The sequence below is a fragment of the Merops nubicus genome, unplaced genomic scaffold (assembly GCF_000691845.1).
Source record: "Merops nubicus isolate BGI_N331 unplaced genomic scaffold, ASM69184v1 scaffold46430, whole genome shotgun sequence".
Taxonomy (NCBI): domain Eukaryota; kingdom Metazoa; phylum Chordata; class Aves; order Coraciiformes; family Meropidae; genus Merops; species Merops nubicus.
This window is the reverse complement of record NW_008584422.1, coordinates 1-12,016: the sequence shown is the minus strand read 5'-3', so window position 1 is coordinate 12,016 and position 12,016 is coordinate 1. Positions and strand designations below refer to the sequence as shown.

At 41.0% G+C, this 12,016-nt stretch overlaps 1 protein-coding gene across 1 annotated transcript in view; it reads right to left on the bottom strand.

Moving 5' to 3' along the window:
* The window catches only part of MYBPC3 (myosin binding protein C, cardiac), a 44,413-nt gene extending 40,435 nt beyond the window's left edge, over positions 1-3,978 (bottom strand). Inside the window, 1 exon segment of the mRNA XM_008944085.1 lies at positions 3,907-3,978. Coding sequence (XP_008942333.1) covers positions 3,907-3,931 — 25 coding nt within the window. The 5' untranslated portion in view covers positions 3,932-3,978.
* Between the last annotated feature and the right edge of the window lie 8,038 nt (positions 3,979-12,016).

The window sequence follows — 12,016 nt, the reverse complement described above, 5'->3', positions numbered from 1 at the left end:
TTTGTTTGTTTGTTTCATCCTACTTCTCAGAGTGGTGCCTCTGACCAACTCATCATCACTACTTATTTGTGATATGCACTTGGTGGAGAGGGAGACGAGGACAATGTGTGTCAGATAAGGCTTTCGAATGGTATTTCTGCCTTTCTGAAATAAAAGCTGTTAAAGGTATAAATGTTTTAGGAGCATCTAATGTATCCAATGGAATGCACATGCTACAAACTCCAGCAGAAATCTGTGATGAGTGCAATTAGAAAGAATAGAGTCATGGGTTTTCTCCCACAAAGCTGAGTTATCTTACTGCACCTTTTGTGTATTTGTTATTAAAATACGTATCTGGCCAATGTATTGAATTAATATTACAAGTGTAGTATTGCATTTTGGAATTCCTTAATTTTTTAAGGCTTCATGCTGAAAATTAATCTTTGCTTTAGTCCTTAGACTTGGCATCTTGTTTTCCTTTTATGCCATTTGGCCCTCCATGGAGTTAAAAGCCATGCTGTGGATAAGCAGGGTTCCCTGATGGGGCTTGTAAATTCCTCGCCGAGGAACTATAAAGATGCTGCGCGTTCCTCAGTCAGGACCTAAGTGGCTTCTTGCAACTACAAGGTTTCTACAAGAATTCTTGCAACTACAATCATTCTGTGATCCAAAAGCAATTGAACTACTCAATCTTATCATTGCTTGCCTACATCAGCAGCTGAGATTGTAAATTCCTGTAACATGAGCAACAGGCGAGGAATAGTTTCACTAAGCAGAGTCACCTCTGTACACGTCCCTCATACTTGGTGTATAATGGGGAAAACAATGTTCAGCTTGCTTTGAATTTTAACTTGCAAAAGAGGAAAATCTATCAATATGAATTGTTATTACTTATTTCTGTATTACTGTAGTGCACAGAAGCTCATTATCATGGAATAGTGCTTTACTGTGCTAGGTGCTTGCCAAGACCGTGAGCTTATATTCAAACTAAAATTCTGCAGTGTACTCCTTGTTCTACAACATTGATTATCACCAGTATTTACACCAAAAGTCTCTGGGTACTCACAGGGCAGGTGATTTATTGAACCCTTGATAAAATTTGCTGATCTGAACTGCAAAATCTAGAGTCTTCAATGTATAATGTGTGTAGATAAAAATGGACTGATTGTCAGAGAGGGTGAATAACACCAGACTTCTCTTTTTCCATAGACAGCAATGAGCATTTCCCAATAAGTCATATTCATCTGCTAAATCTGGTGTTTAAAAGGTCAGCTGTATCCGCTTAATGTCACAAAATATTGTTAGAGAAATGCTTGGGGTTTTTTAACCTTTCTGAATTTTCATAACAAAAAGGCAATCTAAACTTTCCAAAAAGCAAGCCTTTGAGCAGAGATTAAGTGGGGGAAGAACACAAAGTTCCTGCACCAGAACCCCACAAAACCTGAGATTTTTCAATGTTTGATTTTTTTGCTCTGACACTAATTTGCACAAGTCTTCTAAATCCTGTTGATCTTGGGGAGTGTAGAGATTTTCTGGAAACCTATGACAAGTCTTCTGATATTCTGTAAATAAATGAGGGAGTACCTTATGCTGAAATGTTTTAGTTGGACAGCTTAAAGTAAAAGAAGTAAATCTACCTCGCTGGTTTGGGTTTTGTGGGTGTTTTGTTTGTTGTTGTGCTGCATTTTTTTAACATGTTAATACAGCAGAAATAGTCAGAGTCCCTCAGATCATTCTTCATCATGAAGTATTTTTGTCTGTATGAATTGCTAGATGATTATTCAGCCCTCCTGAGATTATGCTCAACATTATCCCATTTTGAAATGGCTTGAACTGTATAAAGAGTATGAAATAGAAAACCAAAGGCCTTTATGTCTCTTGGGGGATGAGAAGATCCCCTGCAGAAGCTGTAGAGCATGTGACTGGTGCTGTCTTGTTCAGAGTGGGTAATAAGAGCTTTTCCTCCCCCTGCTGTGATGATAATCAGTGTTTGGGCTGGTTTGTAACCAAGAATGGTGTAGGACTAGAGATGTTAGACACCTGTTAGATTTCTCTAGAGAAACAGGAGGGAATAGAATTTCTCTTCCCCATTACCTAGCAAAGATGGGCATGAGAGAAGTTGCCCCTCATTCACAGAGACTGAAAAAGTTTAAATAAGGGCAGTTAATTCATTACAAATAAAAATTTGCAATGTCTAGGTTATTCACACTGTCAAATTTTGCCTAGTCTGTTGTACTTCTTTTTGCCAGCATGGTCGATCACAAACATTAAGACATTCAATAAGTACCAAAAATCATGTGACTTTAGAACTAGAATATGATTATGAATGTCTTATTTTGGGCGTGATTGCTGAACTTCTACAGCTTATATTTTCAAGGTTTTCTCTACAATTACAAGGTCTGGTATACACTTACTTGTATATACAATTCTACTTCTGTCTGATTTCAGAAATTGCAGCTTGAAGAACGTCAAATGATGTTATACTGGTGATAAAATTGAAGGATTGGTGACAGCATTGTTGCTTTAGAGTTATCATGTAGAAGGAACATAATCTCGGAATTAATCATGCTTTAGTGCTTTGCGGCTCTTAATGGGAGACATAGGCTGCATTTGTGTTTTTCCTCTGGCAGTGGCCCATTCCAAATATTTTGGCCAAAATGAAAGTTCTTTGTAAGAAATTCTTCTTCTTTTCCTGTGGTGACTAGAGGAGATTTTCCCACTGACCAGCCTCATCAGGAGACTGATGTCTCTTTGCAAACCAGGAAAGCCTGCATTAATAAGCAACATCTATTTTTTACTAACTCGGGAAACTGTGCTTGATTAAAAAAGTGTGCACCTTGTACTGTCCGTGTGAGTAAGAGTGATTCTGGGTGTGCCCTGGCAACAGTCAAGTGAGAGCTCCAAAAGTGAAGAATCACAGATTTAGTACAATTTTCTCCAGCCCTGTGTGTGGGACATGTGTGCACTTTTCAAATGTTTGTAACTTCAGCTTTTGACAACTTTTTTCCCAAACTTAATTGTGGAGACAAAGTGCTCCTGAGACATCTTGCCCTATCCACACACAGGTGTCCTGAAGCTGAACTCTCCCTTCTGCTTCTCAGGCTCTCTTCATCCTTCTCAGACAGGGACTGATTGCACATTACACCCCATCATAGGCCTCCCCTTCTTTCCTATGTAGGCAGCCTCTGACTGGTTTCTTATTTCTTAATTTTAAATTAGAACTTTCCTAAATCTGAAATCTTTTCCTGATATTTTTCTAGTAGGGCAAGACTTGCTCTGGGCTCTGTGACCTTGGCTTTCCAAAAATGGGATGAAAACCTTCTAGCTGAAGGGGAAAGGATAGAGGAGGGCGAGTGAAAAGAAATAGGCATATATTCTTGGCAGTGCAATATCTTGTGTTTTTCCTAAAGTTCTACTCTCACTGGCTGGAAGAGCTGCAAAGAATAAGTGCTGACCCTGGTGCCATTTGCTTTAATTTTGGCAGAGGATTCACTAACAACGAATACTATCAAAGTTTGCCACTTACATTTCTGTCAAAGTATCATGGAAGAAAACAAAACCAGGAGACATTTATACTACCTGACAGCTCAAGAGAGAGAATAAAAGCTCTTTTCAAAGTCTCAAGGATGACTGGGGAAGAAAATGAGAATCAAAAACAATATGAGAATTAAATGCTTTTCACCTATATTGTTTCCTCATCCAAAGTCTCCTGAGAAAATTCTATGGCTGAGAGTTGCTAAACCAATTACTGATTTACCTGCAAGATCACTCAACATCTCTTATATTTATAACTTCATAAAATATCATCTCTTTTTTTCTCTGGTTTTCTTTCCACTGAGACATCTCATTTCTCTAGTGTACAAAAGCTACTCATGCTTTCCTCTGTCAAGCTGTCCTTATATTTTGTCTGTCAGTTATGATGCTTACCTGTTTTCTTTGCAGGCTCTGGCATCTTCACTTTGTTTCTGATGGAGCTCCCACTTGTATCTAGAAAGCAGGGTCTGAGCTGTACAGGAATGAGAATTCAGGGCTTTTGAGACCCCCTAAAGAAACACTCAGTGGAAGCCCCCATCCTGCTCCTCCCCCTTGATTCCCCACTGTTGTCAACTAACAGCACCTTATCAACAGCAGGACACTTGACAGGCTACATCAGCTGGGATAAATATAGCCAAGTTCCAGGAGCCAGAGAGCTCAAAACACCCAGCGCTGGCTCCCACTGATCTGTTGGGACAAACCAGAGCACAATGTGATGTGGCACATAGGTGCAGCACTTCTTCCAGCTTCACGTGTGCATTGTGTTAAGAGTTCCTGTGCTGCTACCCTTGTAGCACATTCAGCAAACTAGATCTGATAGTTACACCTCCCGAGTGCTGGTTCTGTACTTACCCTCGGCACGTGTCTGCTTGCATTCTTGCTATTTCACTCCTTGCTATTGCTAGAATTCAGTCAGAATCGAACAGGCCCTCAGAGAGCTTTTTTCTTAATTCTTTTTTTTCCTCTGCTGCCAAGGACTGTGTGTAGAACTAATTGTGAACCTTCAGGAATGAACTTTCAGAGACATTGACACATTATTGACGTTTGCAGTCACAAGTGGAAAGCATGACACTTCTCAAATAGTTTCTGTCCTCCCTCTCCATCCACCTGCTTGGTCCGCAGCATGTATTTCTTGAAAACTAGCAATTTGTTTTGTTTTATTTTTTTTTTCAGTTTTTTTTTTTTTGTTGTTGTTTTTTGTTTGTTTGTTTGTTTTGTTTTTAAAAGTAACATTTAAAAAATAGTTCTAAGGTTTTATTCAATACCTCTAGAAGTTTTCGTTTTGCCTTATGTAGAAAAGATCTGAAGGAGATCTCACTAGAAAATTACTCTGGTGTTGCTGTTTCATGCTGTAGTTGTTGCTTCTTATTTATGTATACTTTTAGCCCATGTCAAAATAGTAATTGGGACAATTGGGACAAGCATCCCTTTATTGACTTGCTGGTCTATTGCCTGTCAGTTTTGTCTGTACTATCTTGAGCTTTATCAGAGAAACTCTGTGGGCCAAGCCCTTAGCACATTTTAGCTACAAGTCATATTGAAAAAAAAGAATTATAAAAACCCTGTGGTTTACAGTTTTTCCAGTTTTACTAGCCTGTGAAAACCACACTGTGAAGGATTTCTGTTTTTGGCAGGGAGCCCAGAATAGACGAGCGTGCATGCAGCCCATCAAGTCACTGCCCTTTGTGTCTGTCTTTCGTATCTGGCTCTCTGGGTAGACTGGCAGGACAAATGTGAACGTGTGAGGACGACTGTTGCCACCTCTCCTGATTTTCAGCCAAATACTTCCCAGAAGGAATTTTTTTACCTGTGAGTGAGGAAAATGGGCAGGTACATTTTCCTCACTCACAGGCAAATGTACCTGTGTACATTTTCCATTGTCTCCATTTTTATTGAAGTAGATGTTAGCAGGATAATGGTTTTTGACTCACTATCCTGTGCCTGATGCATTTCACTGAGATTCTGAAATCTCAATTGTTTGTGTTGGCTCGAAGTTTTCCATGGGGCTTGAGTCTTACAGTATGAAAAATCCATCGCACTCAGAAAAATAATGTTTCCCTATGACAGAGCTGCTCTTAAGTCCTTCTTCTCTCCAGAGCTGATCCCCAAGACACTGCTGAAATGGTATTCAGGTCCCTCCTGGGGACAGAGTTGTCTCCCTGCAGCCTTAGACCACGTCGGCAGTAGGCAGAGCTATTGTGGACAGATAACAGAGGAAGAAAAAAATCCATGCAGATCGTTCAGAGGTGGACAGTGATCAGAGCCATGATTCTTCTCAGCTTAGCTGTCTCCCTAGTGCATGTCCTTTGAATAATGTTTGCAAAGAAAAACAGCCGACTAGAAATCGCTTCTGCAGAATTTAAAACACGAGCCTCTTGTAATTGCCATCGGAGTATGCTGTTCTTGCTCAGGAATCATTTTGCCTAGAGAAGTTAGTTTGGCCCCTTCATCCTTTGTCCCTCACCTGTTACCAAATAATTACTTTTACCGAAAGCTCCTATGCTATGTTTGGAAGTTCCTGATATGATAAAATACACAGTATGCTGACATACTCTGTTAGATTTGGATTCAAAAGATTGTTGAGTTCTAAAGGCTTTTTTTACAGTTCTTACCATAGGCCTTTACTAGCATTAACTAAAATAGCCTAGGTAGAAATAAACCCTTTTGTATGGGTTTGAAGGAAATACATACTTACATACAGACCGTTTAAAATGCGAGCATCTATCATGTACTTCAAGCCTGTGTGTGTTCTCTGCAGTGTCCAGTAGGAGGAGCTTCAAAGCAAGAACTGAGAACCTTGGAAAGATTAAATACGGGATGATGTGTATTTTACACAGGACTCATTCTGAATTCTGATAGATACTGGCTTAAGTACATGCTAAATATTTCTTCAAAGCTCTTGCAACTCTCAATATTACTGATCGGCATAAATACTTATTTCTCTCTAAAATGACATTAGGTCCTTGGAATCCATACTGTTTGGAATTCACACTGTTTTTTAGAAAGGAAAGCTAGATGGTATTCTATGCATTTCTTTATTAATGTGGACACAGGAGATCATCCCAACAATGCTTGCTGCAGTCATGTAATAAGTTCTTTCTGTTTTGCAGTCTGTCTTGCTTATTTATCACAGATACTTAGAAACTATTTTACACTTTAAGAGGCACTCTCCTAAGTGCCTTGGAACCTTTTCCCAATGCATTTCTTGTTTCCGAACCTTTATATGTGTGTGGTTGTTTTTTGTTGTTGTTGTTTTTTCTGTTTAAATTCCTCATTTAATGTGATTGTAGCATTTTCCTTTTCCTGAATGGATTTTCCCACCTTTGTCAACACCTAAAGTCTTATTTTATATTTGTATCTTTTTTCTCAGGATTTTGTTTTATCTGTTTTGCATCTTTCTTAATGTATACTTGATTCTTTCTTGAAGGATTTAGTGGTATAGTTTTAATTCAGCATATAGATACCAGATGGCAAGTTACCAGAGGACACAACTTTAAACATGGACTTATTTCTGGCTATTTGTGTGCTGAAAATCAGGCATATTTAATTCAAGTGCTGCAGTAAGTCAGTTGCTTAGTTGGTTATTCTCCACAGATGCTTTCCAGGGTTCAGCATCGAGTTTAATCTGAGGAGGGCGTGAGTTGCTTCTTTGCCACAATGAAACACAGCCACGAGAATGATCTAATCTGATGGAGGCAAGGGATCCTTTTTCAGTTAGAACTTTGCAGCTTTTAAATGTAACTTGAAGTACTGTGAATTTTAGAAGTATTTTTTACAATAGTGCCTGCACGTTCAAGGCAAAGTTTTCTCTGCTATTACACTTCTGGTTACCAGGTGGCAGCATTGTTGTAATCATAAACTTTTTTCTAGCGTTTTCTATATTGTATGTATTTATTTATGTATCCACGTTTAACAACAGAAGTGCTATGCAAATATGACCTATATGATAGCAATGGCTACATTGCCCCAAAGTAGTCGTGTGGCAGATTGCGATAACCACGTAGCAGTGGACCACACCAGCAGGCAATTTTAGAAAGTGTGTGAAGTTTCATCTGATATTCAAATGGAGCAGATGTGCAAGCGTAGGGAAGCAACACATAAGAAATGTCTTTGGGGCTTGGCTAAAAAAGTGACTGAGAGGAAAAAAGGGTGTCCTTCCTTGTCAGAGGAATTATCTTGCAAGTCTGAAATTACTGTTATGGGCCTCTGATGGCGGCTTTCATTGTGTAGTTCAAAGTCAAGTTCAAATACAGCAGTAATAAATAGACTGGGTCTTCCTGATTTTGAATAGTTGCAGCGTGGCTTATGCAGAGAAACCCAAGGATTTATTATTTATAGGCTAAGTTAGCAGCACCTCCTTCTAATAAGACTATTCCACCTCCTATTAAAAGGCTATGTTTTAAGATGGTTATGACTTTGCCCGAAGGTAGTTATCCAGGCAGAAAACCTAGATACACTTTTCTACTTTGGAAACTTTTTTTTTTTACTGCCTTTTTTTTTCTGTTAGATTGAGTCATGCCATTTGATTTCTTCTCTGTCTCTGGTTTTCTGTCTTCCTGCCTCTTACTTTTGTGAAAATATCACCTCATCTGTGACTGAGCAGTTTCTGAAGACAAGGCAGTATCATTTACTCTCGGTGCCAGGGCTGTAGATTTCCTGCTGTGGAGGGTGGGGTAGCGTCTGGGTGCAGAGCCTGGGGCGGCGGGAGCCATCCACTGACTGCTGCGCCCACCAAACCTGCCAGACGGTTTCTTTGGGCCTTTTGGAACGTGCAGCTTTTGGGCCGTACGGTGCAAAGGCACTTGGCCCCACTGACAGAACCTGAGTTCCAAGGGCTTACAAGATCTGGGTAATGCTGATCCTCCTTATTTGAGCTTATCTCTGCACAACCACTTGGTATTCCTACGCTTTATACCCTATATTTGACAACTTTCTGGACATTTGACAGTTAACCTGCTTTCGTTTCAGAGATGTACTTTTAACTGGCTTCAGGATAACTAGCATGAGTTGTTCCGTATTCTAGATTATAGAAAAAAAATGCAGTCTACATATGCCCTGTGAGTACTGTCTAGATTGTATCCTCTGGAGAATTTTTGACTGTATCAGTTGGTTCCACTGCCGGGGTCAGCAGAATTTCCTCTGCATTTGTCTCTGAGCTACTGTGGGACCTTGTTTTGCCAATGACCAGGCCCAACAAAAATGATACAGCCAGCAGGAAGATGAACCAATACACAGACTGTATTGTAAGCAAAAAGGACATTCCGTGAATGATCACTGGGGGTACAAACAAGTCAATCAGCTGGTACATAATTGACGCCACCCCCAACGATCCCACAAAAGACATGACTTGTCCCACAACAGGTGGTACAAACAGAGACCCGAGGTTTCCCATAGTTGGCATGGGAAACAGCCAGACCAGCAAGTTAAACACATAAGAAAAAGGTGCACACATGGCGACTCTCACCCGATCGGCCGGCATTCGCAAAGGTCTAAACAGACTGGGCCCAGCTCCAGGGAGAGTCAGGAGGTATTTCCTGAACCAGGAAGCTCTGTGGAGTGCACTCCACAGACAGACTCTCCTGACTTCCTGCAAGTGGTCCCAGCTTTTATCCCCAAGCAGACACCTGACCTTTGTCAACTCAATGCAGGACCTCTGGGGCTCATTTCCCTTCTGGCTCTCCCTGCAGGGCCAGCCGCACCCTGGGGGGAAGCTATAAGGCAAACTCAGCACCTCTGTATGAAGGGCTGTGGGAGTCACCCATATGTCAACCTTAATTTGGGGTTCGGGCTCAGACCCCAGCGTTTCAGACCTGGACTGAATCCATATGCTTGAACTAAGAGCAATGAGTGTGTATGTCCTGTGCTCCAAGTAACATCTCCCTCAGGTGTGTATGAAAGGGAGGAGAGAGCTGTGAGTAGGCAAAGAACTAGACCTTGAGAGAGAGAAGGGAGCACACTAAACAGAGTGGGGCTAGGAAATAAAAATGCATGACTGAAGGGTACAGGGGGGGAGCAGAAAATTTAGGCTAGAGGTTGTAGGAGGGGTTTGAAATAGATCCTGAAAAGACAAGAATGTTGAATGGGGTGCTGGGGTGCAAATGAGAGGGAGGGAGGGAAGGAGAGAAGGAGGAAAAGAACTGGCAGCCAGTAGGTGATAAGACTGAAACTGTAAGAGGATGTGGGATGGTAAAACTATAAATGGCTGAGCAGAGCTATTGGAACGGAGAACCATTCACATAAAGGGGAGCTGACTGGAGGTACATGCGGGAAAACTTGGTCTGAGAGGAAGAAATAAGACTATCTGGGCAAAAGTTGAAATCTGACCTTGAGAATAAAGCAGCTGGGATCTGCTAAATGTGGAGGTGTCTGGTGTCTTGAGACTAGGGATGAACAGCTGAAGATGAAGAACTGGGATTGGATAGGTGGGGGTGGCTAAGAAAGCAACAGGGTGCTGGTGGGTGGGAAAAAGTGAAAGAGGGGGTGTCTGAAGAATTCTAGAACTATGTGTCTAAAAGCAAACACTCAAACCTCAGAAAATTAGTTAGTTAAATGTAAAAGAAACCCAAACTAATTTGTATGCTCAAGTGCCCAGCTTAGCACCCAAACATTCTTTGCTTTGCATAAGGCAGAGGCATTGGAGCGTTCTGCACACAGGCGTAGGTGGCTGAAGGGCTTCTCATAGCAAGCACGCTGCTGCTCTACTGCCGAGTAGTTAAAAAAAAAGCTCATAGGGAGCCCTTAAAGCACAGAAACTGCATTCCTTCCTACCACAAAGCCGCTTCCCCAATCCTTTGCATAACCTTGGTCTGCCCAACACCTCCTCCCACCCTTCCTTCTCCTCTACCACCTCCTGCTAAACTTTATCTGCTCTACCACATCCTCATTGTCCTCCTGTCCATAGGCTGCTCTGTTCATTCTCACGTACCGCTTTGGCTCCCCAATAGTAAAAAGTAACACCATGGGGAACTGAAGGCATGAAGAAGGGGGATGTGGCTATATGAGAGGAGAGAATGGAAAGCAACAGCATGGAAAGAAAGTTGCTCTGAGAGATTTAATCTAATTGGCCTGCTTTGAGTAGGGGGTTAGATGAGGTGACCTGCAGAGGTCCTGTTTGACCTGAGGTACTCCATGATCTTGTCTGGTGATGTGAGGTGTTGTGAGAGGGGCTAAAGCAGACACAGATGAGTTGTGAATGAGAAAATGAGAAGTATCAGCAGCTGACTGCTGTTACCCTGTTCTTTGGAAGAAAATGTTCCCTAGCTCTTGTAATAAGACTCTGGTGACTGGGGTTACATACAGGCCCAACCAGCAGTGCAGTGTCCACTGAACCAACTGGATTGCAACATGCAAATATGTTACACTTGGTGAAGTTTTAGCTATGTTGCAGTTGCTTCTAAGAGCAAAGTTCTTGTCTGCTTGTCTGTGGTATGAGATTTGTGGGTTCATTACAGTAGCTTTGTTACAAGTGTTATATTTTTAGTGAGATAGCAAGTTAACACAGAAAATAAATAAGAAATAGATACCAATTCTTGGAATTGGTACCCACAGAGTGCTGTAGTCTGTGTCATGTCCTAGTCTTTTTCTACCAGTAATCCATACATTTTAAATACACGAGTGGGATTTCTGTGCAGAAGATACTGTTCTGGGCTTCGTCAGAAAACATTTATTGTATTATCACCAGTGATAAAAGTCTCTGTGACTAATTTACAATGTGCAGTTAGAGGATAAGCAAAATTAGAGCAATAGAGTAAATAAACAGAACTGTCATGTGATATATGTAGTAGCTATGAAGTTGGTGGTGGAGTTTGAAAGAGGCTTGGCCATAAGTGACTTTTTGTTGTGCGGAGACTTGAATCAGGCAGAAACAAATGATAGCACCTTTAACTGCAGTTCTGTCTGACTTAGGTGAGTAGCAGCTCAGATCTAGAGGTATCTAAAACTCTCTTTGAGTGGGTAGAACTAAAAAAATATACATTTTCTCTGTAACTTATTATAAGCAGATAATCCCTCATTACAGCCAGTGCAATTTTTCTACCTTTTACAGCACTGATGTATGGCTGGAGGAAGTCTAAAAGGTTGTAGGAAGGTCAGTATTTTGCGCTTTGTTTTTCTGAATAATATTTTTCCAAAATAATTGATTAGGAATTAATCAGCAGCTAGTAAGGGTGGTGGGGTGGTGGGGTTTTTTTTGAAGCAGGTTGCCAAGGTCATATGTAAGTTGAATATCCAGCTGTAGTATGGAAGCTTGCTTTGAAAGAGGGTTGATGATCTCTAACAACAGTGTGCAGCAAAATGCTCCAATAAACTTGTGCTAATCGTGCGTCATCTCTCCAGAGATTTGACCCAAACTGCCTTTTTCCAGCCTGCTTACTTGTCTTGCACTTGGCCGCTTTCAGAGAAAGTTGAATGCTTTTTTCTCTGTTATTTTTCTGAGCCACTGATCCTGTCACATTCCTTTTGGTATTTTTCTCTACACAACCGAAGGGCTCCTGCTTCCACATAC